This window comes from Panthera leo, chromosome B1 (assembly GCF_018350215.1).
Source record: "Panthera leo isolate Ple1 chromosome B1, P.leo_Ple1_pat1.1, whole genome shotgun sequence".
NCBI classification, from domain to species: domain Eukaryota; kingdom Metazoa; phylum Chordata; class Mammalia; order Carnivora; family Felidae; genus Panthera; species Panthera leo.
The window spans coordinates 173379443-173406356 of NC_056682.1; the positions used below are offsets into that span (position 1 = coordinate 173379443).

A 26914-nucleotide genomic window follows, 5' to 3' on the forward strand; every position below is an offset into this window, starting at 1 on the left:
AAACACGAACCACGAGATCATGACCTGAGCAGAAGTCGGACGCTTAACCAACTAAGCCCCCCAGGCGCCCCTCATTTGTCATTTTTATATTCGAGAATCCAGGCCAATGTCTAGTGCATAGCGGGCCTTCAAGATGTACTGGTTGAATAACCTATAAGGAGATTCTCCCTCCTAGATCAACTGTTCTTTCCCTAGGTCCAGCCCCAACTCCTCCAGCTCACACAAAATCGTCTCCAGGTGCTCTAGTCAATGCTTCTTCTGTCTCCTCTGAATTCCAATAGTTCTTGTGAGTTACATCCTTCACCTTGACACCTAGCCTATGCTCTCTTGTGTGGTTACTAACTAGATCGATGCAAAGTGCTATAGACTGAGGTCAGTGTTCATCCATTTCTTAACTGATATGCGATAAATATGTGAAGAAAACATTTTTTTAATAAAAAGCTATAGAAAGAGAAGACTGACATTTGTGACGAAAAAGCAAAAGCTGAGCTATTATTAATTTGTTAAATAATATGTGAGCATCTGTGCTGCAGGGAACAGGTGAATCTTCTTATATAATAAGTAGAAGGTATAATAGCTTTTACTAAACATGTAGCTAAAATATCCCTCACATAAACATCTGAATTTCAAGTTTCTACACCTAGCTCCCCTTTTTCCTTACGTAAACTGACGAGCGTTTCCCAGTCACTCTGACTTAACTCAGGCTGTCCTTTTGGGTGACAGTCACTTTGATGAAAGCCCTACAACCAGGCCTTGTCTCTTCCTCTGGACAGATGTCTGCCCAGCATTTTTAGAACAGGAGTGAACCATATCAGACCTGGAGATCAACACCACAGTTGAGGAAATACCACAACTCCCCCAAATACATGATTCCTGAGCTACGAGCATTCATGGGCAGAACATCACTGTTTTCAGTCATCCAGGGAAAGGATTCACTTTCTTATATTAATGGCTTGGCTTTTATTTTTTTTTTTTTATTTTTTATTTTTTTTCAACGTTTATTTACTTTTGGGACAGAGAGAGACAGAGCATGAACGGGGGAGGGACAGAGAGAGAGGGAGACACAGAATCGGAAACAGGCTCCAGGCTCTGAGCCATCAGCCCAGAGCCCGACGCGGGGCTCGAACTCACGGACCGTGAGATCGTGACCTGGCTGAAGTCGGACGCTTAACCGACTGCGCCACCCAGGCGCCCCAATGGCTTGGCTTTTAAAGAGATATTCTTTTCAGCTGAAAGCATGTCTGAGATGCCAATTTTGGGGTAGGACAGTTCAGTGCTCTTTGAGCGCCAGTGTGTTCCTGTTCTACTGTTAATTTTTTGAACCCAAATCCAAATCCCATTTATTTGCATTCTATATATTAACTAATGCTACAATCACTATTATCGCTTCTTACCGATAGCTTCTTCAAATGCAAATAAGACATTCTTCCCCTGGTCTATTAGCTGTCTGGCTCGGTTTCCCATCCACTTAAAGCCAGTTAGTGTTTCCTAAAGGGATAACCCAAAAGAGAAAGAAATGCCTTAGACCTTCTACAGAGAAAAAGAAATTTAAGAGCGAGTCCCAGAAACACCTTACCTCAAAGTGAAAGCCCTCCTTTAAGGCAATGGCTCGCAAGATTTTGGAGGAGACGGTGCTGGACAACATGTATATGTCTTTGAGGGCACTGTGATCTTGGTTCTTTTCTTTCCAAGAAGTAAAAAGCCACCAGCCCAAGAGGGCCCCCAACTCATTGCCTGAAAACACTCTCCATTCACCGCTGAAAGAAAGAACAACCAATGCATTGCTGTGATCTTAAGACAGACACTGAAGTGACTGGGACGGGACAATTAAGCCAAACGAGGCTCAAAGTGGTTTCTATAAGAGTGTTCTTGTCACTCTTGCTTAAATAACTGGTCGAAAAAGTGTCACTTCACCACAAACATCTGAGCAGCTACTCTGTCTCAATCGGTTTGCTCCAACATCCCATCTTTGAAGAGCAACGACACATAACACGTTTATTTGTCTTTGTCAAAGGGTTTGGCTTTAAAGATGACAGAAATATGCTGCCCCCGTTCCTCCCCTGCCCCCCACAGGATTATAGTGTGTGAATCTCAATTTTCGGTCTGGTCAGTATTGAGGTTCTGAGAGGTCAATATCCTAGTGTGTCTCAAGAGTGAGTTTGCACTAAAATGGTCAGGACACCACAGAACAGATGTGTGATTCATTTTCCTCTCCGTAGTCGGGTGGCTAGCAGTACATCTTGCGTTTTAGCATGTACCACCTTGCTTAACTTTCTAGAAAGTGATTAGAATTAAACCTGCTTGCTCGCTGCTCCCAAAACATCACGTGGGCCGTTTGACCTCCAAAACTGCTTGGACCCTGCCTGCTTTTCATCTTTCCCCTCCACTTATGTCTTATTCCTCTGCACAAACTCTATGGCCAAACTTGTCTTAAACACTGCGTACCCCAGTGCTATTCCTCTCTGCTCCACTCGACCTGAATTCAACGTTTCCTTGAAGGTACAGCTCCTGCAGCAAACCCTTCAGTAAATACTGACCTGTAAATCCAGCACCAAACAAAGTACTTGCCTGCATTAGGAACTGAGTCATTAATTATAAAATTGATGATGAAACGAGAGAAGAGAAATAGTAATTTCAATTCCAAATACACCCTGGGCTGTTTACTCTGCCTTCTGCTCGCCAATCATCGTGTGGGCCCCAGAACTGCATTTTGCTGTATGTTAGAGGTTCAGTAACAGGAAGTTCAGTGAGGTGATGATGTGTACAATGAACAGTAAATATTTCCAGGAGCAGTTAACTGCTCAAGATGTCACCCGTTATGTTTGCTACTACATAGGTAATCCCAATCAATTGTACCTGTCCTGCTTTTCTGCCACAGCGAGTCTATCAGCATCTGGGTCGTTTGCTAAAATGATTCTGGCCTTGGTTTTGTCAGCCAAGGCAAAAGATAAGGTCTGAAAAAGTAGGAAAAGAAAAGATTATTTCAGTCAAGAACTGAGCATATTGCCGTCTTTAAAATCATTCAGTTCTTGAGGAAAAAAAAAAAACTTTCCCCAAACGAAGGCTGAGTTTTATTTCTGGAGCTGGTCTTGGCTGATCACGAATTACTTCCTAAGCCAGAGGTCAGATAATGGGAACAGCAACACACGACCCACACCTGCCCGTGGGGTTCACCTCACATTTAATAGCGTATGTGTGGCTGGACTGATGTTTCTAGGCCTTGCCAAGTGATCAACCTCAAAACAAACCAAAGTAAGCCAATTTGCTGAATATCACTGTTAACCTTTAAAAAGGCTAAAAGCGGGGTGCCAGTGTGGCTCAGTCGGTTGAGCATCTGACTTCAGCTCAGGTCATGATCTCATGATTCATAGGTTCGAGCCCCACATTGGGCTCTGTGCTGACAGCTCAGAGCCTGGAGCCTGCTTTGTATTCTGTGTCTCCTCCTCTCCCTGCCCCTCCCCTGCTCTTGCTCTGTCTCTCTCTGTTCCTCAAAAATGAATAAATGTTAAAAAAATAAATTTAAAAAAAGGCTAAAGGAACCATAATTTAAATAATTCTGCTTCATATTAGGAAAATTCCAGAATAAAAATATTAAGGAATAAAAAACGTGATAAATATTCATTCCATTACTGTTTCTTTTTAACGTTTATTTATTTTTGAGACAGAGAGACAGAGCATGAACAGGGGAGGGGCAGAGAGAGAGGGAGATACAGAATCTGAAACGGGCTCCAGGCTCTGAGCTGTCAGCACAGAGCCCGACGCGGGGCTCGAACTCACAGACCGTGAGATCATGACCTGAGCCGAAGTCGGACGCTTAACCGACCGAGCCACCCAGGCGCCCCTTACTGTTTCTTTTTAACATTAAGAAATCAGGGTAAACTAAATTTTAACTTCATTAATTCAATTCAATTTAAAATATCATTTCAATTTCAGCTCTCACATCCTGATGCTAAGATATGTGTTTTGAAGGTTCCTATAAGAAATGGATGACTAATAGATATAAATATTTCTCATGATAAAGTTGGGTTTTTTGTTTAGCACAATGAAAACACATAAAAAGGGGTGCCCTGGGTGGCTCAGTTGGTTAAGTGTCCACTCATGGTTTCGGCTCAGGTCATGGTCTCATGGTTTGTGAGTTCGAGTCCTGTGCCAGGCTCTGTGCTGGCAGTGTGGAGCCTGTTTGGGGATTTTCTCTCTCTCTCTCTCTCTCTCTCTCTCTCTCTCTCTCCCCCCACCCCATTCACTCTCTCTGTCTCTTAAATAAATAAAACTTTACAAAACTAAGAAAAATACATAAAAATTATTTTACTTGATAGTAAGAAGTTTCAATATAAGAGGTAAGTTTTAGGACAAAAAAGATTAGGTTACCAAGACTCCTTTACCCTCTTCAGGATTCGGGTATTTCACTGTTGGGAACTCAGGATCGGGATCTTTCTGTTCAGGAACAGCCTCAGGAGGAGCAAAGTCAAAAGCCTTGAAAGCCGACTGCACGAAGTCATGACCCACGCCGTGGACAGAGGTGTGCACAAACTTCACCTTGGTCTCCCTGTTCACACTCCTAGGATTAAACATATGATGAGAAAGGATAAAATACAGATAAAATATTTAAATATGGCTTGCAAAACTAGAAACTTTGCTATTAAGGAACCAGATTGCTAAGAAAGGAAGAAATCAATGTAATAAAGATATATAAGACAACTATCTAATTCCATTTAAAAAAAGAAGCAGGGTGCCTGGGTAGTTCAGACAGTTGAGTGTCCAACTCTTGATTTTGACTCAGGTCATGGCCTCACGGGGTTAAGGGATAGCCTGCATCAGGCTCTGTGCTGACGGCACGGAGCCTGCCTGGGATTCTCTCTCTCCCTCTCCCTCTGCCCCTGCCCTGTCCCTGTGCGTGCTCTCTCTCTCTCAAAATAAATAAACATTAAAAAGTTTTTCAAAAGAGCAAAACTTATTCACTCTTTCCCAAATATATACCCTACTCCCAACATATTCATGCCTTAAATTTTACTCTGTAGTTATTTCCAGTAAATCTGATTACTTTCAGAGTCTGTTTTATGCGATAGCTTTTGCACCTAGAGTGGGATTAAAGAAAGAACTCTGGGCTCAGGTTCCAGGAGAGACTCAGCTGCTCGTGGGTGCCCACCTGTGGCTGTGCTAGGGCCTCAGTTCCAAGTCCTCTTAACTAGCTTCAAAATGGTTTTCAAAATGTCCCTTTTAACAAAATGTGATGGAACATCTTATATAGGGATGTATAAAAATGTTTTTTCTTTGTCAAGTAACAATCCTATTGGTCAAACTGCCTGGCTCCGGAGACTTAAAATAGAATAACAGTAAATATCAAAAGTAAAGGTAATAGAAAGGTAAAAATAAGACTTAGAAAAATTCCAGTGTTCTGACTGCTGGAATCTTAGGTTATTGTCCATTTCTTTTGAAAGTGAATAAATGCACGAGGTCTTCTCTTAAAATAAGAAATAAAATGCATCCAGAAAAATAAATATGCTAAAGACTAGTGAGAACAAACCTGAAAAAAATCACTCAGATATTAAAGTGAATTATAAAGCTATCATAATTAGAAGGGTTTAGAACTAGATATAAAAAGGCAGATTAGAAGAACAGAATAGAGAGCAGAAGTAGATCAAATTTGACATAGAAAATATATATGAGAAGCTTCATCGTTAACATGCTTTGAAGACAGACTCTGAATTTAGGAGCTCTGCCACTTATAAGCTGTGTGATTGTTGGTTATTAACTTAACCTCTCTGTGTCACAAGTTTTTCATCTATAAAATGATAATACACCTGAACCTACCCTCAGCATTACTGTGAGGATTAAAATGAGATTAAATTAATTAGCACAAGTGAAAGTCCTATAGAAGTTATCTATATAAGCACTCAATTTTTGTTAGAAATTGTTTCATAGGGGCGCCTGGGTGTCTCAGTCGGTTAAGCATCGAACTCTTGATTTCAGCTCATGTCATGATCTCAAGGTTCGTGAGTTCAAGCCTCATGTCGGGCTCTGTGCTGAGAGTTCAGGGCCTGCTTGGGGTTCTCTCTCTCCCTCTCTCTGGCCCTCCCCCACTGGTATGCCCTCTTTCTCTCTCAAATAAATAAATAAACTTCAAAAGAAAAAAAAGAAATTATTTGATAAAGGTGATATTTCCAATTAAAAGAGACAGTTTTTTAATTTCCAATTAAAAAAGATAGATTCTTCAATTTAATGCATTGATATAACCACAACACTTAAAAAAAAAAAAAAAAGCCCCAATCTGCTTTCTTATTTTGTGTCTCAGGCACAATTAAAAATCACTAGTGAAAGAAAAGATTTAAACATTATAAAATGTAAATATGCAAGTCCCAGGGAAAAAAAGGGGATTTTTAAAAATAATCTTGGTGTAGAGAAAGTCTTAAATCTGACATAAAATTCAGAACTCATAAATTAAAAAGTCAACTTTTTAATCAATTTTTTATAAGATTTCATCCAAAAGTTTCAATAAAAAAGTCCAAAGGTAACAAGAGCAGAATGGAAAACAATATTTGAAATAAATGAAGACTAGTTTTCTATGTAAGCAAAGAGGTTTCACAGATGCAAAAAAATGAATAAACACATAGAAAAATATAGGCTAAATGGATATGAAAAAATAGTTTATTCATACTTAAAGAATCCAAATAAAATATTACTTTTTTTTTTTTTTAAGAGAGAGAACAGGAGGGCAAGTGCAAGTGGGGGAGGGGCAGAGGGAGAGAGAGAGAGAAAGACTGTCAAGTAGGCTCCATGCCCGGTGCAGAGGGCACACAGCCCGACTCCCAGCAAGCTCTCAGGACCAGGAGATCATGACCTGAGCCAAAATCAAGAGTTGGACGCTTAACTGAGTCACCCAGGTGCCCCCAGACACTCCTTTCATCTAGCAGAATAAGAAATTTGATAATACTCAGTATGGGTAAGATGTGTGGATCATACACTGCTAAGATATACTCGATATATTCCATCATTGTATTTGATATTGTTATGATAACGTTGGTGGGAGTGTCTATTAGAATAACATTTTTGGAGAGCAATTTATTAATCATTGCCAACTTTGTAAATGCATGTAGAACGCTGATGCCAGAAATGTCTCCTATGACGCACATGCACAGGTGCGCACACACAGGTTCTCCAGGAACTGTGCCGAGGCGAGCCGCCAGTGCTCTGAGTAGCAAACAACTCGAAACCCTTACCCTCGTACACGCCATTTGCAAAATGGTCGCCAGTATTTAAAAATGAGGAGATTTCACATGGAAAATTTAGGTTTCTCATTTCTCTTACGGAGAACAAATCAGGCGATCTGGCCGCTCTGGACTTCCATTTGCACATGCTAACACCCAGCCTGTAGGGCCACTCCCTTCAGCTGCAACTGGTCCCAGTGATCCAACAAATACAATATTAGAGACGGTCTAGAAATTATGCTTCTTTAAAACCAGCGCTTTCTTGCTGGAGGACAGTCAGCAGTGGTGGGACGCACAGCATGCTAAAGAAGGACCACACGGTTACTCAGCTGGTCTGCTTCTTACCTAACTGTACGTATCAAGTCTCTGAGCCACCAGGTTAAATCAATGTGTACAGCATCCCTTACAGCAGAGGAGTCAGGACTAGTAGGGGCTGACACAGAAGGTATCCATGACTAACTGGGGGGAGAAAGGCACGGAACAAACTACACGCACGCTATATTCCTGTTTATGGTTTTGAAACACACTACACATACAATATGCTAGCATATGCACAGAAAATTTCTGGAAAGATACAAAACATCAGTGTTTCCTTCTGCCATGTTTCAGCAAGTTTTTTTTTTTTACATACATATACACATACACACACTCACATGCATATATACACGTGTGTGTAGATGTATGTATATATATATACGTATCTATGATTCTACCACAGAGGTCACCGAAGTACGAAGTATGGCCAATATGTCAGCCACCTGCTTTTGTAAATAATTTTTTTTTTTAACTGAGCTATGTTTGTTGTCATTCACTCGTGTTTCATCTATAGCTGCTTTCCTACCACCACAACAGTTGGGTAGTTGTAATAATACAATGGCTCACAGAACCAACAAAATTTATTATCTGTCCTTTCAAGAAAAATGCCCAACCCCTGACTTACGGCCTCTAAAACCAGATACAGCTACAAAAGATATACCGAGTGAAGAGAAAAAATTAATGAAAACTGATAGAACTTGGCTGAATCACAAATTTCAACTCACTTGAGGTGAATTTACAATCCATTTACCTGTGAAAACAGTATTTTTTCAGGTCTTCAAAGTAGCTCTTATTGATGGAAGCACTTGGGTCATGAAGCAGTGGACTGCCATTAAGTAAAGAATCATCCCAAGCTTGAGGCCATGGCTCTAGATTTTCTTCAATAGCTCGAGAAATCCCTTTGTCATGAGGAGAGGTGATCTGAGCTCCGTTGTCCCAGTAGACCTGGAGGATGTAGGAACATATCCAGATGGCTTAGGGTCAATGGAAATAAAGCCTCTGTTACCTATACCGTAAAGGTATAGGATGCACATAGAAGGATACAGGTGTGGAGAGAAAAAAAAACAAACCAGAATGAATACCTTGTAACCATTATCTTGCTTTGGGTTATGGGAGGCAGTTATCATGATTCCAGCACAGAGTTTCAAATGCAGCACTGTGTAGGGCTGTGCAGGCAGGAAAAAAGAACCGTTTCAAACAAAGAACAGGATATACTTAGTATGTTTATCGTATATTATTTGTATCAATGTTTCCTTTAATAAACATAAATAACGCATCATTCAGTATTTTTGTGCCACACCCAAGTATACTTATATTTCCCTTAGCGCGAACTCACGGCTCAAAACTCTAGGATGTGCACCATAACAAGGCACGTGGGGATTTTCCTAGGTGCCTTCTTCTCATTCTGTCTTCCACTTGGTAGAGCGAGAAAACTGTTCAAACAAAAAGGTCTAATCTTTCATTTCACATTCTTTTAAGCCTTCTGCTTGGGACAGAAGCGTCTGGATTCAGTTTCTCCCCTCCAATGGCTTTCTCTTCTTTCCCATTTGCTTTTAGGAAACGGTGGAGGGAAATGAAGAAATGGAGGCTGCTCCTGTAGCTTGCTCACTTATGTCCTACTCCAGGGTTAGAAATCCTTCTCTTGTATTTCTACTCAGCCCCCCACCTTTACAAGACTACTTCTCCAAATGGGGAGAGGGGCTGGCTTAGCCTCCCTATGATACTGCTTTTGAGACTTCCTACACACAGGCAACCGGAGATTCTAACCATCTGCCCCCCTCCAGCCTCCCAGCAAGCATCTCTGTGGTCATTTGTCCCTTTAGGAGTTATTTTCCATCCCCGAACCAAAGAAAAAAGGAGAACCACTCTACAGCATGGGGAAATGATCACGACACACTCCTATGATTCGTGTCTGATATAAAAATCATGGTTGGGGCGCCTGGGTGGCTCAGTCGGTTAGGCAGTCCGACTTCAGCTCAGGTCACGATCTCGCGGTCCGTGAGTTTGAGCCCCGCGTCGGGCTCTGGGCTAATGGCTCAGAGCCTGGAGCCTGCTTCCGATTCTGTGTCTCCCTCTCTCTCTCTGCCCCTCCCCCGTTCATGCTCTGTCTCTCTCTGTCTCAAAAATAAATAAACATTAAAAAAAAAATTAAAAAAAAAAATCATGGCAGTTAACACTTACATAGTACAGAAGCCCAAGGATGCTTGAACACACTGCAATCTTTCCATCAAAACATGAAATCTGAGCTATGTTTGCATGGGACATTGCGTGTGAATTGGCTTATTTACAATCTAGGAGGTGATACACCTACCTGTCAGCTCACTAGAGACAGGAAGCACCACACTGTGGGGCTGCCTTCTGTATTTATACGTTCTCTTCTCCACTCCATGTAAATAACTGCCTTCTAAGCATGTTGTTGGCTTAATTTCTGAAAATGCATATTCTCAGCATCTGGCCCTGTTCCTAAAAGTTCTAGCTACTTAAAAACAACAGTTGTCATAGTCCCTATTGTCTTTTTCTTTAGGTTCTGCTATATTAAGGATTTTATATATATATATATACATACATATATATACACACACACACACATACACACACACATATATATATACACACACACATATATATATATACACACACATATATATATATATACACATATATATATATACACATATATATATACATATATATATATAAAATCTTACTAAAATATGCCAAGCATGCTTCTTGTCCTGGTCATGAATAGCGTTTAGAACGAAACATTTGTATAAAAAGTTGGCGCATCAACTTCAAAAATATTCGGGGTAAGGCACAGTTTGAGGTAAATTCAGATTTAGACCCAAGACATTTCCTTTGGGACCCGAGACATTGTGCCAGTGAGAAAAACAACTACAAATCAAATGAAAACACAGATGACCAACAAAATATTTTGCTAACTAGCTAAAATATCCTTTTAATGGTAACTAAAGGAAAACCGCACTTAGAAAAAAATCAGTTCTGGGCGCCTGGGTGGCTCAGCTGGCTAAGCGTCCGACTTCAGCTCAAGTCATGATCTCACGGCCCACAAGTTTGAGCCCAGCATTGGGCTCTGTGTTGACAGCACAGAACCTGGAGCCTTCTTCGGATTCTATGTCCCCCTCTCTCTCTGTTCCCCACCTCCTCATACTCTGTCTCTCTCTCTCAAAAATAAATAAAATGTTAAAAAATAAAAAAAATAATAATAAAAATTTAAAAAAAAGAAAAAAATCAATTCTGACATACTGAAAGTTGAACACCATACAAGTATTACTAGAATGTGGGAAAACATATCCAGAGAGATGAGAGAATGTCTGATAAATGCCAAGGGGCTCTTCTGTCACATAAATACCCAAAGCCCAAAGACTAAAATGCAGCCATGTCCTATCCCTGACCCCGTGATAGAAAATTATAAACAAAAGGGATACTTACCACAAAGGGGGTTGGGGTTATATCCGAAAAGAGGTACACAGGAATCCCTTGGGTAATAAATGTGGTTGCAGCAAGTCGGGCAAATCTGGAAATGCAGTGTGATGGGGGAGAAAGGAGAACAGGGCTGTCAGGACTGTGCATGACAGTGAAGCAGGAAATGAATGCCCGCCCACTTCTTTAGGTTCATTTGTTATATTTCCATTGGCATAGAGCATTCAAGCTGGAGGAATCTTAGGAGTCGTCTCGTTCCACCCCTTTGTTTGACAGACATGGGACTAAGGCCAAGGAAAGCCAGAGAAGTCATCCCATGTCCAACGGCCACACAGCAGCTAAGCCAGGGCTGAGCCCAGCGGAGGGCAATTCTGCCCCCGTGGGACGTCTGCAGTGTCTGAGACATTTTTGATTGTCACTGGGGACTGGGGTACGTGCTACCAGCAGGCTAGAGGGCAGGGATGTTGCTGCACATCCTATAATGCACACAGCAGTCCCCAACAAAGAATTACCCAGCCCAGTATGAAGTCACATGTCAACAGTGCAGAGGCTGAGAAATCCCAGTCTGAAGTTATCACAATCCAGCATGAGCCACACAGACTAGCATTTGATTAGATGTTCTCATAAAACATAAGGCATATTGACATATGTATGTGAGTATGCATGTGATGTGTGTGTGTGTGTGTGTGTATGTATATACACACACACACACACACACACACACACACACACACACACATATATGGCATATATACATCTTGGCTCCATGCACTCGTTTAAGAAAAGATTCATTTTTAATTTATTTTTAATTTATTTTATTATTATTATTTTTAATACAATTTATTGTCAAGTTGGTTTTACATACACTATATATAGTGTGCTCTTGGTTTTGGGGGTAGATTCCCATGATTGATCGCTTACATACAACACCCAGTGCTCATCCCAACAAGTGTCCTCCTCAATGCCCATCACCCATCTTCCCCTCTCCCCACCCCCCCCCCCCAATCAACCCTCAGTTTGTTCTCTGTATTTAAGAGACTCTTATGGTTTGCCTCCTTCCCTCTCTGTAACTATTTTTCCCCTTCCCTTCCCCCGTGGTCTTCTGTTAAGTTTCTCAAATTCCACATATGAGTGAAAACATATGATATCTGTCTTTCTCTGACTGCCTTATTTCACTTAGCATAATAGCCTCCAGTTCCAACCACATTGCTGCAAATGGCAGGATTTCATTCTTTCTCATTGCCAAATAGTATTCCATTGTATATATGAACCACATCTTCTTTATCCATTCGTCAGTTGATGGACATTTAGGCTCTTTCCATAATTTGGCTATTGTTGAGAGTGCTGCTGTAAACAATGGGGTACAAGTGCCCCTATGCATCAGCACTCCTGCATCCCTTGGGTAAATTCCTAGCAGTGCTATTGCTGGATCACAGGGTAGTACTATTTTTAACTTTTTGAGGAACCTCCACATTGTTTTCCTGAGTGCCTGAACCAGTTTGCATTCCCACCAACAGTGCAAGAGGGTAAAAGAAGATTTAAATCTTTGACACTGACATTTTTCTCATCTTCCATGGTGGCTAGCTTAGGGCAGGACACAGAACTGGGCATTGAATCTTTCTTCCAGCTTGCGGTGAAATATTTTATCACAATAACTGAGCAGTTTTCTTCCAATGAACTACATTATACCATTACAGGATTAAGCAACCAGATATATATTCATTCTCTCCCCAAGTATTTCTTGAGGACCAGCCTTATCCAACACTCTTCTTGGAGCTGGGTGGGCACAAAGAGATCTCTGTGCTTTAACAACTCAAGTGTTAAAATTCTTAGGATCCACCGAAACACAAAAATGATTTTGAAATATTTTATCACAATAACTGAGCAGTTTTCTTCCAATGAACTACATTATACCATTACAGGATTAAGCAACCAGATATATATTCATTCTCTCCCCAAGTATTTCTTGAGGACCAGCCCACTCTTCTTGGAGCTGGGTGGGCACAAAGAGATCTCTGTGCTTTAACAACTCAAGTGTTAAAATTCTTAGGATCCACAGAAACACAAAAATGATTTTGACAGAAAAAAAATAAAGGCTCCATACAAGGAGACTCATAAAAAATAAAACTCAGCGAAAACAATATTAATAAAAATCTGAATTAAGTCTAAACTTCATTTATTAGAATTGAAGTGACTTGACATGTTTATCATGTGTTCTGGCTGCTTTTAAAGGCGCTGACTTAAAAGGAGCAAGGGAGACACTCAGCATATACGTTACATATACAAACTAAGTTACAGATCTGCACAAGAGAGATCCAATGTGTTCTCTGCATATGCTTGACAGCTACTGTTTATGTTTCCCACCAGATATTTAAAATTGGAAGATTAAAGAATAAATAAACAGTTCCTTACATAAAATTCTGAGACCAATCATTTCCAGCTCTTTAAGAAGTTTCCATTTACTCATCATGAAGGTTTTACCAGGTATTGGTTTAATATTTATGCTGCAAGTTCTAAACATCTTGCATGTTGTACGTGATCGAGAGCGACCCTGAGCTCCACTCCATCCCATCAAACACTGAGACGTGAACCATAAACTCATATGGCAGTCACTTCAAGGAAATGATATGGCTCCAAGGCCAGAGCAAGAGATATCTGTAACTTCACTGATAACGTGAACATGTTTGAAGGATTATCAACCAGAAGCAGGATAGTCAGCCTAAAATGAAGCAATTTCAGAAGCTAAACAGGCACCGTTGGCCACATACGTGCACTGGGTGCGATCTGGCTGGAGGATGTGACCTGCCCCTGGGGCCAGGAAAGCGCATGCTTATGCCCTAATTCTAACTGTAAATTCACGAAGTGAAAACTGACAAACTGATATTCTGGCTGATACTACATCACTCTCTTACAAATACAGGGCTACAGTTTCTCTCTTGCTTTGTTGACAAAAAACACATTTTTGAGCCTGCAGCTTAAAAGCAAAAATCTTATGTCATTCTGAGTTCAGTCTGGTAGCTGGTGTCATCTAATCTTATGCCCTGGCTATGTTCCCCTCCTCAAAGCTGCACATTGGTTCCTGTCAATGCTTCTCTCTTAGATTAGAAACTCCTGATGGACAAAGATTAGGACTCTATGAACTCATCCTACACTATCTAAAGTTATGGAGACTTTTCATCAATATTAAATATTTGTATGTTCTTCTAACCTCAGAAACTACTAATACTCTTACTCTGGAGTGACAAAAAAATTCATCATAATAGGGGAAGTGTTCAAGTAAAAAAGGGAGTCGAGAGCAGCGGTTGGCAATCTACAGCCCATTTTGTAAATAAAGTTTTATTGGAACACCACCATGCCCACTCAGCATGTATAACCTATGCCTGTGCTTGTGCTCCACGCCAGAGTCGAGTAGTTGTGACAGACTGTACAGTCCACAGTGTGTAAAACGTTTACTACTGACCTTTTAGAAGTAAAGTTTGCTGACCGCTGGTGTCAGCTTTGTTACGCTGAAATTGTGGCTCCTTCTCTCACGTCATGATCTCAGAGCACAGAGATAAAAGTACACTTTATAGGCTGTTGTGACAATGAAATGAGTAAACACCTGAGGGCCTAGTTCATATTCAGCACTCAAATAATTGCTATTCCCCTCATCACCGTCATCGTCTGCCTTTGGTTACAAGAGGGTCCCAGTGGTTTGGAAACAATATAAGAATGCAGCTTAAAGCAGGTGTTCAAGAATGGGAAGAAGCTCCTGCGGCTTATGAATAGTGGAGGAAAAAAATGACATAAGAGGAAGAAAGCGAGAGGGAGAAATAATGTTGCCCGTTTAAAAAAATGTCTTTCATTTAGATACATATTAACTTCTAAATTGTCTAAATAATCTCATTCCCTTAAATGAAAAAGCAGAATTCTTAAAGCTGCAAGGCAGAATGGACTCCTTTTTATAGTTAAGCCATGTAGCTGACAAATGAATGTAAAGTGATTAAAAACAAACCCACCAAATACACTACCAAAAAAGGCTTCTTCAATATCTTTAAATACCTTCTGCTGTTGCCTCCACTTGGTGGATGAGCTCGAGCATCGAAGCTAATCACAACACCTCTTTGCTTCAGGTCACTGAATTGTTTTTCCAGGTATCTGCAAAATCCCTAAAAAATATCCCACGGATAATGAAACACACTGAACAATAAGAAACTAACAGCTTCAGTTATTGTCTAACTATATGTATCAGGTACTGTGCTAGATACTTAGTATCTATTATCCGTAACCCCCAGATGAGTTTTGCCAAGGAATCCCATTTTATGGATGGGAAAGTTAAGGCTCAGGGAGGCTTGCCGGACGCATGAATAGCAGAGCCTGGATTTCTGCCTGGGTCTGGTTGCAGGCAGTATAGTGCAGGGGTTCAAAACACACAGCATCCGTGGGCTTCATACTCCACTCTGCCACCTATGAGCAAATGACAAATCCCTTAATCGCTTGGTGCCTCAGTTTCCTGTTCTGTTTTCTATGAAAACAACAGTACCTACCCCAAAGGGTTGTTTTAATGATTGAATTAATATGCTAAGTGCTGACAATCCAACACCAAGTAAGCACTATGTGTTTGCTGTTATGAACATTATTTTTATTATTTTCCTTTAAAGTCTATATTCCTCCCTTTACACTAGTTCTAAAATGTCTGGGGACAGGGAGGTGTTTCAGACGTTTCAGCCTACTCGGTAACATCAGAAGGTCAAAGAAACTTAATATGCTTTATAAGCTTTTGGCAATCATCTGGTCTAAACCTGTTCTACTTGTGATCTTGTTTTCTAGCAAGCCAAACTTTTATGGAGGCCTTATCAGTCTAATTGCATGGCATAGCCAATTATACACATAAAAATTGTGCAGAGTTTGGGCTATTATCATCTGCCTACAATTAATGGAACATGCAATTCCTGTATCTCAGTGTGTGCAATAACCTCACATCGATCTGAAATATGAAAGATTAGAAAATAGTGAACTTTGAACTCAATAGGTTTATATCACTGGACAAAAAAAGGTTTTATTACAGAACAAATAGAACTCTGGCTGACTGGGTAAGAATATTACTTATTTCACTTCGACTGCAGGAAGTCTTTTTTTTTTTGGTCCCCTCCCTTGAAGGAAGTCTTTTAAAAATAAATATAACTTATTTTTGGTAGGGGAGATACTTCACAGTTTTGTGGCCAGAGCAGTACCCGTTGAGAATGCCTTCAGTTTTCCCCCAAAATATTGTGTTGGGCTGATCTTCTGAGTTTGAGTGATATAGGAAATAAAGACACATGTGCGTTGGTTTTGTGGGTTTTCCAGAAGGTACTCAGATGCTTCTAAGGCTTCCATCAGCGACAGCACCCTCTCCCCAGCCCCACTCAACCCCTGTCCTATGGCCCCAGTGTTTAAGGGCACAAAAAGCACTCAGTGTAAGCCCAGAACCTTCACAGCACCAAACTTCTTTAAAAAAAACTCTGAGGCTGGGGCACCTGGGTGACTCAGTCAGGTGAGTGTCTGACTTCAGCTCTGGTCACGATCTCCTGGGTTCATGAGTTGAAGCCCCACATTGGGCTCGATGCTGTCAGTCTATCAGTGCAGAACCCACTTTGGATCCTCTGTCTTCCTCTCCTTGCCCCTCCCCCGCTTGCACTCTCCCCAAAATAAACAAATATTTAAAAAACAAAAAACAAAAAACACTGGGGCCAGCTGAGACTAAGGATTCGAGAAAATGGCTAAGGGAAGAGGGAAAGTTTATTCTAGAGAGGACTCAGTGTGGGATCAGGGAGGTTTTCAGAATTGAAATGTTATCAAGGGACATAATAAAGGAATTCTGTACACTTTCAAAATCTCAAACTATGAGTGGTTTGTCCTGGGAATCCTCTTTCTCTGATTTTGAAACCACTCCTAAGACTTTAAAAATGTACCTGCTGATGTCATAAAACTGTCGTACATTTAAACATCCTTGTCTCCCATTATAAATGTTCCAGAGTAGGCTGGATAATCAGGTCAAAGTGGTGGGGACTGTAGAAGAAATTATCACAAGGGGTGGCTGGTTGAATCAGCGGACCTTTAAAGGGTCTCCTCATTTCAGTTTTGTGGGATTCTTAACAATCACAAGGTCTCCTCTCAGAAGGGGCCAATTCCCCTAGGGGAGACGATGTGTGAGACAGGGCCTAAGACCTTTCTGAGGATAGATTTCATCATACTCAGAAACTAGATGTAGATGAATGTAGGAGAAAAGGCTCCGAGTTCATCTTGAATCCCTTAGAATCCCCTAGCAATTAAGCCGAATGGAGACGTAACCAACTGGACTTTCCAAAGATAGCCAGATGGATACATCCCATTCCCTGTGCTTCTCTAATGGGACAGTGACATTCCTCCATTGAGAGGTGGGTATCTATGTGCCCTCTCCTTGAACAGGAACAGCCTTGAGTCGTTCTAACAAACAGAGCATGATGGGAGTGAATTTGTGTGACTTTCAAGGCTAGGTCATAAAAATCAATAGGGTTTCCACCTGTGCACACTCTCTCTGGATGCTGTCACTGGCTGCTCTCCAAGCCATACTGTAAGGAAGCCCGGGGCACACAGAACGTTCCAGCCCCAGCTTAGCTCTCAGCCAAAAGTCAGCAGTAACTGCACACGTGTGCTTGAATGAGCTCTCAGGTGATTCCAGCCTCTAAGCTGGCTCAAGGGATGCCAGGTCCAGCAGAGATGAGCTGTCCCGACATTATAGATGTGTGAGCAAAATAAATGTGGTTGTTGTTCAAAACCGCTATGTTTTGGGCGATTAGTTATACAGCCCTGGTACCTAGAGCAGTGGGTGACTTTCCCGAGCGGCACGATCCCATGCAAACCATAAACTAGAACAGGATTCCCAGGCTCGCTCCATTCTAAGCCTTCCCTCCAAGAAGATCTCAGGGAGCCCTATGGCTTACAGAAATTTGTAGCCAGGGTTCCCGTGGCATAAGTCCATACCCTTACACAAGACTTCCTTATTTGGGTTTCACTAGAACATGCTCAAGTCTGCCTTTTATGTTGGGAGATACGTGTAAGGTACACGTAATCATTAGTCATTTTTTCTAGCCTTTTTACCTTTCAGAGTTAAAGTCACCTACATTTTCTCTCTCTCTCTCTCTTTTTTTTTTTTTTGAAAGAGAGAGAGAACGTGCATGAGTGCACAAGTACAAGTGGGGGAAGGGCAGAGGAAAAGGGAGAGAGAGAATCCCAAGCAGGCTACATGTTGTCAGTGCACAGGCCGACACAGGGCTCGATCTCACAAACCAAACCTTGAGATCATGACCTGAGCTGAAATCAAGAGTCGGGCACTTAACCGACTGAGGCACCCAGGAGCCCCAAAGCCACCTTCATTTTTAAACAAGCATATGTAGTTGAAGAAAGAGAATAATCTGTTCTTCATTTCCCTCATAAACAAAACTCTGGGTACTCCATGGGAGCTCTTCTGTTTCATCAAAGGATTCATGTCTATTCCTAGCAGTTGGGTGTAGACTCTGACAGTAAAATTCACAAATGAAGGCAAAGGAACTCAGCAGTAATTTCCACCTATACTACAAACTAAAATGAAATAGAATCAGCTCCCGGGTATTCTGGTAGTTAGAAACGTTTTTCAATGCTTGCACCTGCTCCACCATTGCAAAAATTACAAAACCATAAAAGTCATCAGTTTAGCAGGTGGATTTGCACTGGAATGAAAGTTCCACGAGGGAATCTGTCTGTTTGAGTCACACTGTTATATCTCCAAAGCATGGCACAGAGTAGGCATTCAATAAATCTCTGCTGAATGAAAGGAAGAAAGGAAGGCTGTATGAATTTTTTTAATGTTTTTATTTATTTTTGACAGAGAGAAAGCACAAGCGGGGAGAAGGCAAAGACAGAGGGGATAGAGGATAGGGAAGCGGGCTCTGCTCTGACAGCAACGAGCTCGATGCTGGGCTCGAACTTATGAACCGTGAGATCACGACCTGAGTCAAAGCCAGACACTCAACCGACTGAGCCACCTAGGCTGTATAAATTTTGTATGAATTTTGAATTTGTATGAGTTTTGTATGAATTTTGAAACAAGTTACCCCTTTAACCAACTGCACAAGCCTTACTTTACTGAGTAAATGTCCCTGTGCCTTGGCAAACCCACAAGACCCGGCCATAATTAAAACAAATTAGGTCCCTCAAATGCAAAAGGAGCCTGGGGTTATATTAACTAGACATCAAGGCCATTAGACTGAGGAGGCTTAATGCCTTAATAGTCTATAGAAGCAAACCAAAGGCCAAGCCTGTAAATGCCTAAAGGTTAAGAAATTAAAACCTAAGGACAGCTAATCATAAACTGCCTGCAAGACATTCCCAAATAAGGCAACCACTCCCAATCCTCTAATTTCCTTGCCTTGCCTCTTCCTCTCCTATGTAAGTCTTTCTTCCAGCCCCTGCCAGTGGGATGCTAACTACTTCCGGTTTGGCACTGACCAATTCAAACAGAAACCAACTCTTAAAATGTTTAACATGCCTCAGTTTTATCTTTTAACGCTGGGGATGTGTTAAGAATGACCAAGAAATATGAAAATGTGGTACCTGTGTAGTCTGGATGATGGTCAAGCCATTCATACGAGAAATTCCTGCTCCCATTGGGGCTCGAAGGCCAGCTGTCCCGAACTCCATTCGGGCCCCAAAGCATTTTTCTAGTTCTTCTTTATTCCCATCTGCAATTAGTTGTTTCACTGACTCCAAAGTTAAAGGATTCTGCAAAACAGAAATGTATACAACAGACACAGCCAGCTGAATAGCAGAATAAAAAAATCTGAAATATATATTAAAAAAAACCCACAATGATTGAACCTATAGAGGAATAATGTATATATCTGAAAAGATACATATATATGTAAATATATATACATATAAATATATACACATACATATATATATTTGAAGAGCCATATATATATGGCTTCTCAGTTTTGCAATTTGAAATATGAGTTTTTTTTTTTATTGTTAAACACAATGTTTCATTAGTTTCAGGTGTACAACACCATGACTCAATTTTTTAAAAATTATAATGTGTGATACTGTGATATGATAAGAAATACTATTTTGGTTTTGTCCCTGGCTCCTAGAACAGAGCTTCTAGAACCCTTGGCATTTCCTAAGAGGCAGGCGTGAGAGTATCTTTTGTTATTCACAATAAGCCCCTACAAACCACACCGGGAGTTTATGCTAATAGAGTGACTCCTGAGGGTGGGGCTGGTTGCCAGGGGAACCAGCTTGGGATTGGTGGGCTCAGAGATTGAGTCCACTCACCAGTGGCCAATGATTCGATTTCGCCTAGGTTAACAGAACCTCCACAAAAACTCTCAGCAACTGGATTCTGAGGCCTTCTAGGCTGCTGCACACTTGGGGTGCTGGGAGGGCAGCATCCCTGGAGAGGGCGTGGAAGCTCTGCAGCCCTTCCCACACACCCTACCCTATGCAGCTTTCTCATTTGGCTGTTCCGGAGTTGTATCCTTTATAATAGAACTGGTAATAGTAAGTAAAGTGCTTTACTGAGGGCTGTGAGTGGTTCTGGTAAATTATCAAACCCGAGGAGGGGGTCTCGGGAACCCCTGATTTATCACTGGTTGGCCAGGTGACAACCTGGGGCTTTGGACTGACATCTGAAGTGGGGGTAGTTTTGTGGGACGGCGCCCCTAAGCTCGGAGAGGGAGGTCTGTGCTGACTCTGGGTAGTTAGTGTCGGAATTGAGTTACATTGTAGGATGCCCAGTTGGTATCCATGGAGAGTTGGAAATTAACTTGCTGTGGAAAAACCACACATTTGGGGTCGGAAGTGTTGTGAGTATAAGAAAATAGTTTTCTCCTTTATTATTTTTTTTTAAATTCTTTTAATGTTTATTTATTTTTGAGAGAGAGAAAGAGTATGAGCAGGGGTGCAGGAGGGGGCAGAGACACAGAATCCGAAGCAGGCTCCAGGCTCCGCTCTGTCAGCACAGAGCCTGATGCAGGGTTCAAACTCACAAACTGTGAGATCATGACCTGAGCGGAAGCCAGACGCTTAACCGACTGAGCTACCCAGGAGCCCCGTTTTCTCCTTTATGTTATTTTTTTGCCCATCAAGGCAAGTGCTTTTGGAGAAATGGAATGAACACATGGTTTTGTGATCTAACACCCAGAATGGAATGCCAGTCACATCATCACGTACCAACTCTGTGTAATTTGGTAGCCTACTTAGCTTCTTGAATTCTCAGTTTCCTCATCTGTAAAATGGGAACAGTCTAGAACCTCCTTTACAAGGTGGTTTGGAGGTACTTTACATCAAATTAATGTAAAACATTTTTCTCTGCTTGGCATTTAGTTCATTTTCTTCCCTAATATCTTCAAATTTTCCCACAGAGTTGTGAGATTATACAATTTAAATCAAAACCTTACTAGAGCACCTGGGTGGCTCAGTCAGTTAAGCGTCCGACTTCAGCTCAGGTCATGATCTCATGACTCCTGGGTTGGAGCCCCGCGATGAAGGGCCTGCTTGGGACTCTGCCTCTCTCCCTCTCTCTCTGCCCCTCCCCTGCTCAAGCTTTTTCTCTTTCAAATAAATAAATAAACTTAAAAAAAAACTTACTATTGTCATGTCATAATTCGTACAATTCTCTCAAATGTGACGCATGCAGTGGGTGCAAGAGACACATAACAAAAACCCCAATTCGTCGATGGGGATCCTCAGAGGTTAAGTGACTTGCTTGAACATTGACCTAGTGCCTTTTCTATTACATGAACTGTTTCAAATAGATGCTCATAGGAACCATTTAAGTTCATTTTACATTGCCCTATTTTCTTTGTACAAGAGTTGCAGAAAATGTTAAGAATGGAGGAAAATGAAAATCACATTAATTCCACATCAGGCTTTTAAAGTAAGACTTCAGAGGAACAAGAGAGTAAGCACTTTATCTTACAGTCACGATCCAGCTAAATGAACATGCAGCCAAGATATGCCACGCCATTAAAATTTGAAATGCTATTGCAATAAAACCTTTGCTTTCTGGAATGGAGCCCACATTACCATATTGTTCTACCTTGATTAGGATCAAGTAAAACCCTACCTTTTGGGTTAAGAGCGATAGCTGGTGATCCTAGAGCACCATCTGAGCAATCAGATTGTCAGGTGCCCTCAAGGAAGGGCTCAGATCTGGCACATTAAAGAGGTTCAATAAATATTTGCTGAGTGAATGAGAAAACACAGACTTTAAGGTCACACCCAATATCCAGTGATTCCCCTGTGTACAGGGTAGATTTGGAAAATGCCACCTGGCCTTTGATAGCCATAAAAGACCTAATAGCCTGAGAGAAACCAAAGGAGGCAGAGAGAGAAGAATACAAAGTCAAGAGGGCGGCAGAGATCAGAGCCGGCCCTGAGTGTGACCAAACCTGACAGCTGAGACACAGGGGATGAAAGCACAGTGGAAATGCAGAGGGTGCCTGCCTTGTGCAGTGTGCTGTGTCAGGCCCTCTGCACCAGTGAGGGAGGGAGTGGACAGGGTCAGCTATACAACGTGGGGGAATCAGACCAGAGGGCTTGCAGTGCCTTTGGTGGGCAGGACGTTCTCCACCCGGTGTCTGTCTCAAACCAAGGAAGACGCTGAGACAGGAAAAAACAAGCAAGAGGAGCCGTAGAAATTAAAAACTAAAAAGGATAACATCCCCTTTGCCTCTACCCAGGGAAGTACTCTCTCTCCATAAACGGATACAAGATCTTGCAGAAGTTAGGTTTTGACTTCTTCAAAGAGAATGTTTCATGGGTTTAAAACACACGATCAATTATGACTTTAAAAGGATTCTACCCACCTCAAGTTACGAAGTTATCACAAATGGAAACATTTTCCCCTCCCTAAAGAATTACCAGGCTGTCTTTCCAGGAAAAGAAAAGCCACCCAAGGAGTTGCCAATAGCATCCTGGGCAGGATGTGCTCACATTTCAAGTACAGGGGCCCCGGGGAAGGAGGAAGGCCTGGCCCCTGCTGACAGAGCTTACAATCTGCCTTCTTTCACCCTACCAGTATTTTACGTGTCTGCTAAGACCAGTGCCCTGTGTCAGGCTCTAAAAACCATGTAAGTTAGTGGAGGAGTGGACAGGCACAGCTGTATAATTTGTCTGGGCCCAGTGCAAAATGAAAATGTGGGACTCCTTGTTCAACAAGTGAATTTCAAAACAGGACAGCAGAGGATCGTACCAAGTGCTGGACCATCCTAGAACAGGGTCGTGCCACCCAACACATGTCCTGCCTTCGAAGTCAGCTCTGGCGGGCCAGACATTAAACAAATACACTTACAAACAAGTTTTTGTGGGTTTTTTTTTTTTTTTTGGGGGGGGGGGGTTGTTTTTTGTTTTGCTTTGAGCAATGCAGACCAATTAGGGAGACATAATTTATCACTGGTTGCCAGGGAAGGCCCCTCTACATAAATCACATGTAAGTTCAGGCCAGAAACAGGAGTAACAGCTTGAGAAACAAACTCAGCAGAAGAGGAAGGAACATTCCCGGGAAAACAAACAGCCTGCCCCAAGGGGCAAGTAGGAGAGTTAAAGAAGGGAGGAGGTGCTGTCTGCTGCGGGGTCTCTTTGCTCCTGCACCTAAGAGAGTGAACAGGAGAAAAGCTAGCGGTGCTGTGCTCAAGGAGTTCCCTTCTGTCATTCCAACAAAGTCGGAGACCAGAAGAAAACGCCTGAAGCCAGGCGGGCCCAATCAGGAGCACGCACGTTCTCAACCAAGCACCTGGGAGAGGTGGATGGGAATACTGCTCCCTGCAAAGTTCCCAGGAGCAAAAGGAATAGGCTGGACGGAACGATTCTGGGTCTCTGGGGATGCACAGCGTACTACTAAAGGACGAGCCAGCGGTCCGAGTGACGCGGGCACGCGGGCACGCCCCAATTGGACGCGGCCCCAGAGCCCCGCCGAGTTCAGATCAGCTCGGGCTCGCTCTCCCTCTCCCGAACTTGGAGCCCCAGACGGCCAGAGGGCAGGCTTTGTCCCGGGACAACTTTTCCGGGCTTGCCCCGGCTTTGCCACGTGCAGGCCAAACACAAGGAGGCCTGGCCACCCCAGCTTCCTCCTCTTCCGTCTTCCCGCATTTGATGAGAAAAACAACTTAGTCTTTCTGAGTTGCTGCCAAGTCATTTTACTTTATAACCCTGCTCACACCCAGAGGGATTTCCGCCCCAAGTTTTCCTTTGCTTTTCCCGGGGCATCTTTTAAATAACCACTTAGAGTTCAGCCCGGGGAAAAGTTAGTGACCGCCGCCCTAACCACCTTATACTGGGTGCTTGCTACCCTGCCCTCTCTCCGGCTCCCCGGGACGTCAGACCTGGGACGGAGGACTGACCTTGCCCCGGCTCTCTGCATACCGCCCCCCTCTCCTTGAATCTGTAAGTAATACAACCAGTGAGTGGCTCTACTTCCTTTGTGTGGATGTATTGCAACCGCGCCTTGCATCAATATGCCCCGGTGGGTTCCACTTCCTCAAAGAGGAAGCCCGGCAGCTGAGGGAGCGAGCTGTGGCCTCAAGGGGGTGTCTCCCTATGACAGGTCGTAGCAGGTCGTAATCTGCATATTCATAATTCGGTACTCCACCTCCGTTTCTCCACCGGCCGTGGGCCCTGCAGCTGCGAGCGGCCGGAGGGAAGGAAGCTCAGGCACCCGCACTCCCCGCAGGAAAGGTGGGGGCTCCTGGGGCGTGCAGAGGAACCCCACTTCTCCATCCGACGCTCCCACACCCTGTCGTCCCTCACCTTGTCCCATCGCAGCCACCGCGCAGTCTCCTGGTCCAGCCGGGTGTCCATGCCGAGACCGCAGCCTCCCGGAGCCGCCGCCGCTGCCTTCCAGGCGCTGCCAGCAGCCCAGTGGGGAAGGACTGCCCTTCCGGCCTGTCTGGGAGAGGCCCAGGCGGGGCCGGGAGACGCGGAGGCGGGGCGGAGAGAGGCGGAGGCGGGGCGGAGAGAGGCGGAGGCGGGGTCGGGAGAGGCGGAGGAGGGGCCAGGCCAGGCGGAGGCGGGGCCGAGAGAGGCGAAGGTGGGGCCGAGAGAAGCGGAGGAGGGGCCGGGAGAGGCGGAGGCGGGGCTGGGAGAACGCGCTGCTGGGAAGGGTGTGTTTTGGAGGAAAGTGATGAACTCAGTCTCTTAGCAGTTTAGCCGAGTGCCTCCGCGTGGACGGGGAGTGGGGAGGGGGTGGGGGAGGAGGAGCTGGGCCGGATGAGGGGGTAGTGTGGGAGGGGGGGGCCAGCGTAGTGGAGGGTGGGGGGGAGAGGGGTGCCCGGGGTAGTGGGGGTGGGGAGGGCGTTGCTGAGACCAGGCATGCGAGAAAGTCTTTATCATCATCCTGAAAGTTCCCGAGGTCACCTCCATTCACGCAACAGCTATTCAATGAGTTCCTAGTGTGCGCAGGCACCTTGTCAGTGCTGGGACCAAGGATGAGTAAACTCAGATAGGAGCATAAAAGTTATGTAGAAATGCTGAGGGTCACAAATAAATGAGAAAATTTTGGAAAAAGAAGAACACAGTGGGAGGATTAACATGACTAGACGGAGGAACAGAATGGAGAGTCCAGAAACAAAATTACACATATATAGACAGCTTATTTCAGAGGTGACACTGTAGAGCAAGGTGAAAGGACTTTTTATTTATTTATTTATTTATTTATTTATTTATTTATTTAATGGTGGTGGTCAACTGGATATCTAGGTAGCAAAAAGGAAAAAGAAACTTGAGCCCCTGCTTCATATCACATACAAATACTACGCATTCCAGGTCAGTTGTAGGTCTAAGTGTGAAAAGTAAAATGAAAATTCTAGAAACTAAGGTAGGAGTACATCTTCATTACTTTGGGATCACTAAACCATGAAGAAGATGCATAGAGTGAGCATGAAAAGGCATGTGCAAGAGCATTTCTAGCAGCATTATCTCTGATAGCCCCAAATTAGAAACAATTTTGTGTCCATCAACAATACATTGGATAATACTGTGGTATGTTCACTCAATAATGTAACTAAATTATGATTCATACAGCAATGAAAATGAACAACTGTTATACACATTATGAACAAATCTTACAAATATTAGGTTGAAAGAGGCCAGGCCTTCTCTCCCACCTCCCCCCACCCGTCCCCCACCCCCATCCCTCCAAATACTGGACCATTCCATGTATATGCCATGGTAGGATAGGTAAAACTACAGGGAAAGAAAAAAGATCAGTTGGTCACAAGAACTGGGGATAGGGAGAGGGGTTGACTACAAAGGATACAAGGGAATTTGGGGGTGAGGGAACTGTTCTGTATCTTGATTGAGGTTGTGATAAACACAGCTCTGTTTATGAAAACTCATAGGATTGCATACTCTAAAAGGTAAATTTCACTGCACACAAACTCATGGTACATATCTCAATTTTTAGAAAGTTTTTTAGAAAGTTTTTTTTAATGTTTATTTACTTTTGAGAGAGACAGAATGTGAGCAGGGGAGAGGCAGAGTGAGAGGGAGACACAGAATCTGAAGCAAGCTCCTGGTTCCGAGCTGTCAGCACTGAGCCCAACGCGGGGCTCAAACTCACCGACAGTGAGATTATGACCTGAGCCGAAGCCGGATGACCAACCGACTGAGCCACCCAAATGCCCCGCATATCTCAATTTAAAAAAATCTTAATAATTAAAAACTTTAAAAAGGAGGCAAGATTAATCAATGGATGGCAGGGGAAGTGGTGACTTTAGGAAGGAGGAGAGTACCTTCTGGGATGTCTGGACTGTTTTATTGACCCATATAGTGGGTGCCCACATGTGTTCCTTTTGTAATAATTCACTGGGCTGACCTTATGAATTGTACATTTTCTATAGGTTCTATTTCAATCTTAAAAAGAAAACAAATATCCAGGATTTATGATATCTGTTTATAGAGACAGATTAATCATATAA

General features: G+C 42.9%; 1 protein-coding gene across 1 annotated transcript in view; it reads right to left on the reverse strand.

Moving 5' to 3' along the window:
* The window catches only part of PGM2 (phosphoglucomutase 2), a 38915-nt gene extending 14016 nt beyond the window's left edge, over nucleotides 1-24899 (reverse strand). The window contains exons 1-10 of the mRNA XM_042936635.1: nucleotides 24747-24899; nucleotides 19551-19718; nucleotides 15003-15109; nucleotides 10971-11055; nucleotides 8603-8686; nucleotides 8272-8465; nucleotides 4369-4558; nucleotides 2857-2954; nucleotides 1577-1757; nucleotides 1395-1488 (exon numbers count right to left, since the gene is read on the reverse strand). Coding sequence (XP_042792569.1) covers nucleotides 1395-1488; nucleotides 1577-1757; nucleotides 2857-2954; nucleotides 4369-4558; nucleotides 8272-8465; nucleotides 8603-8686; nucleotides 10971-11055; nucleotides 15003-15109; nucleotides 19551-19718; nucleotides 24747-24797 — 1252 coding nt within the window. The 5' untranslated portion in view covers nucleotides 24798-24899. The remainder of the gene's footprint in view (nucleotides 1-1394; nucleotides 1489-1576; nucleotides 1758-2856; nucleotides 2955-4368; nucleotides 4559-8271; nucleotides 8466-8602; nucleotides 8687-10970; nucleotides 11056-15002; nucleotides 15110-19550; nucleotides 19719-24746) is intronic.
* Nucleotides 24900-26914: the final 2015 nt, after the last annotated feature.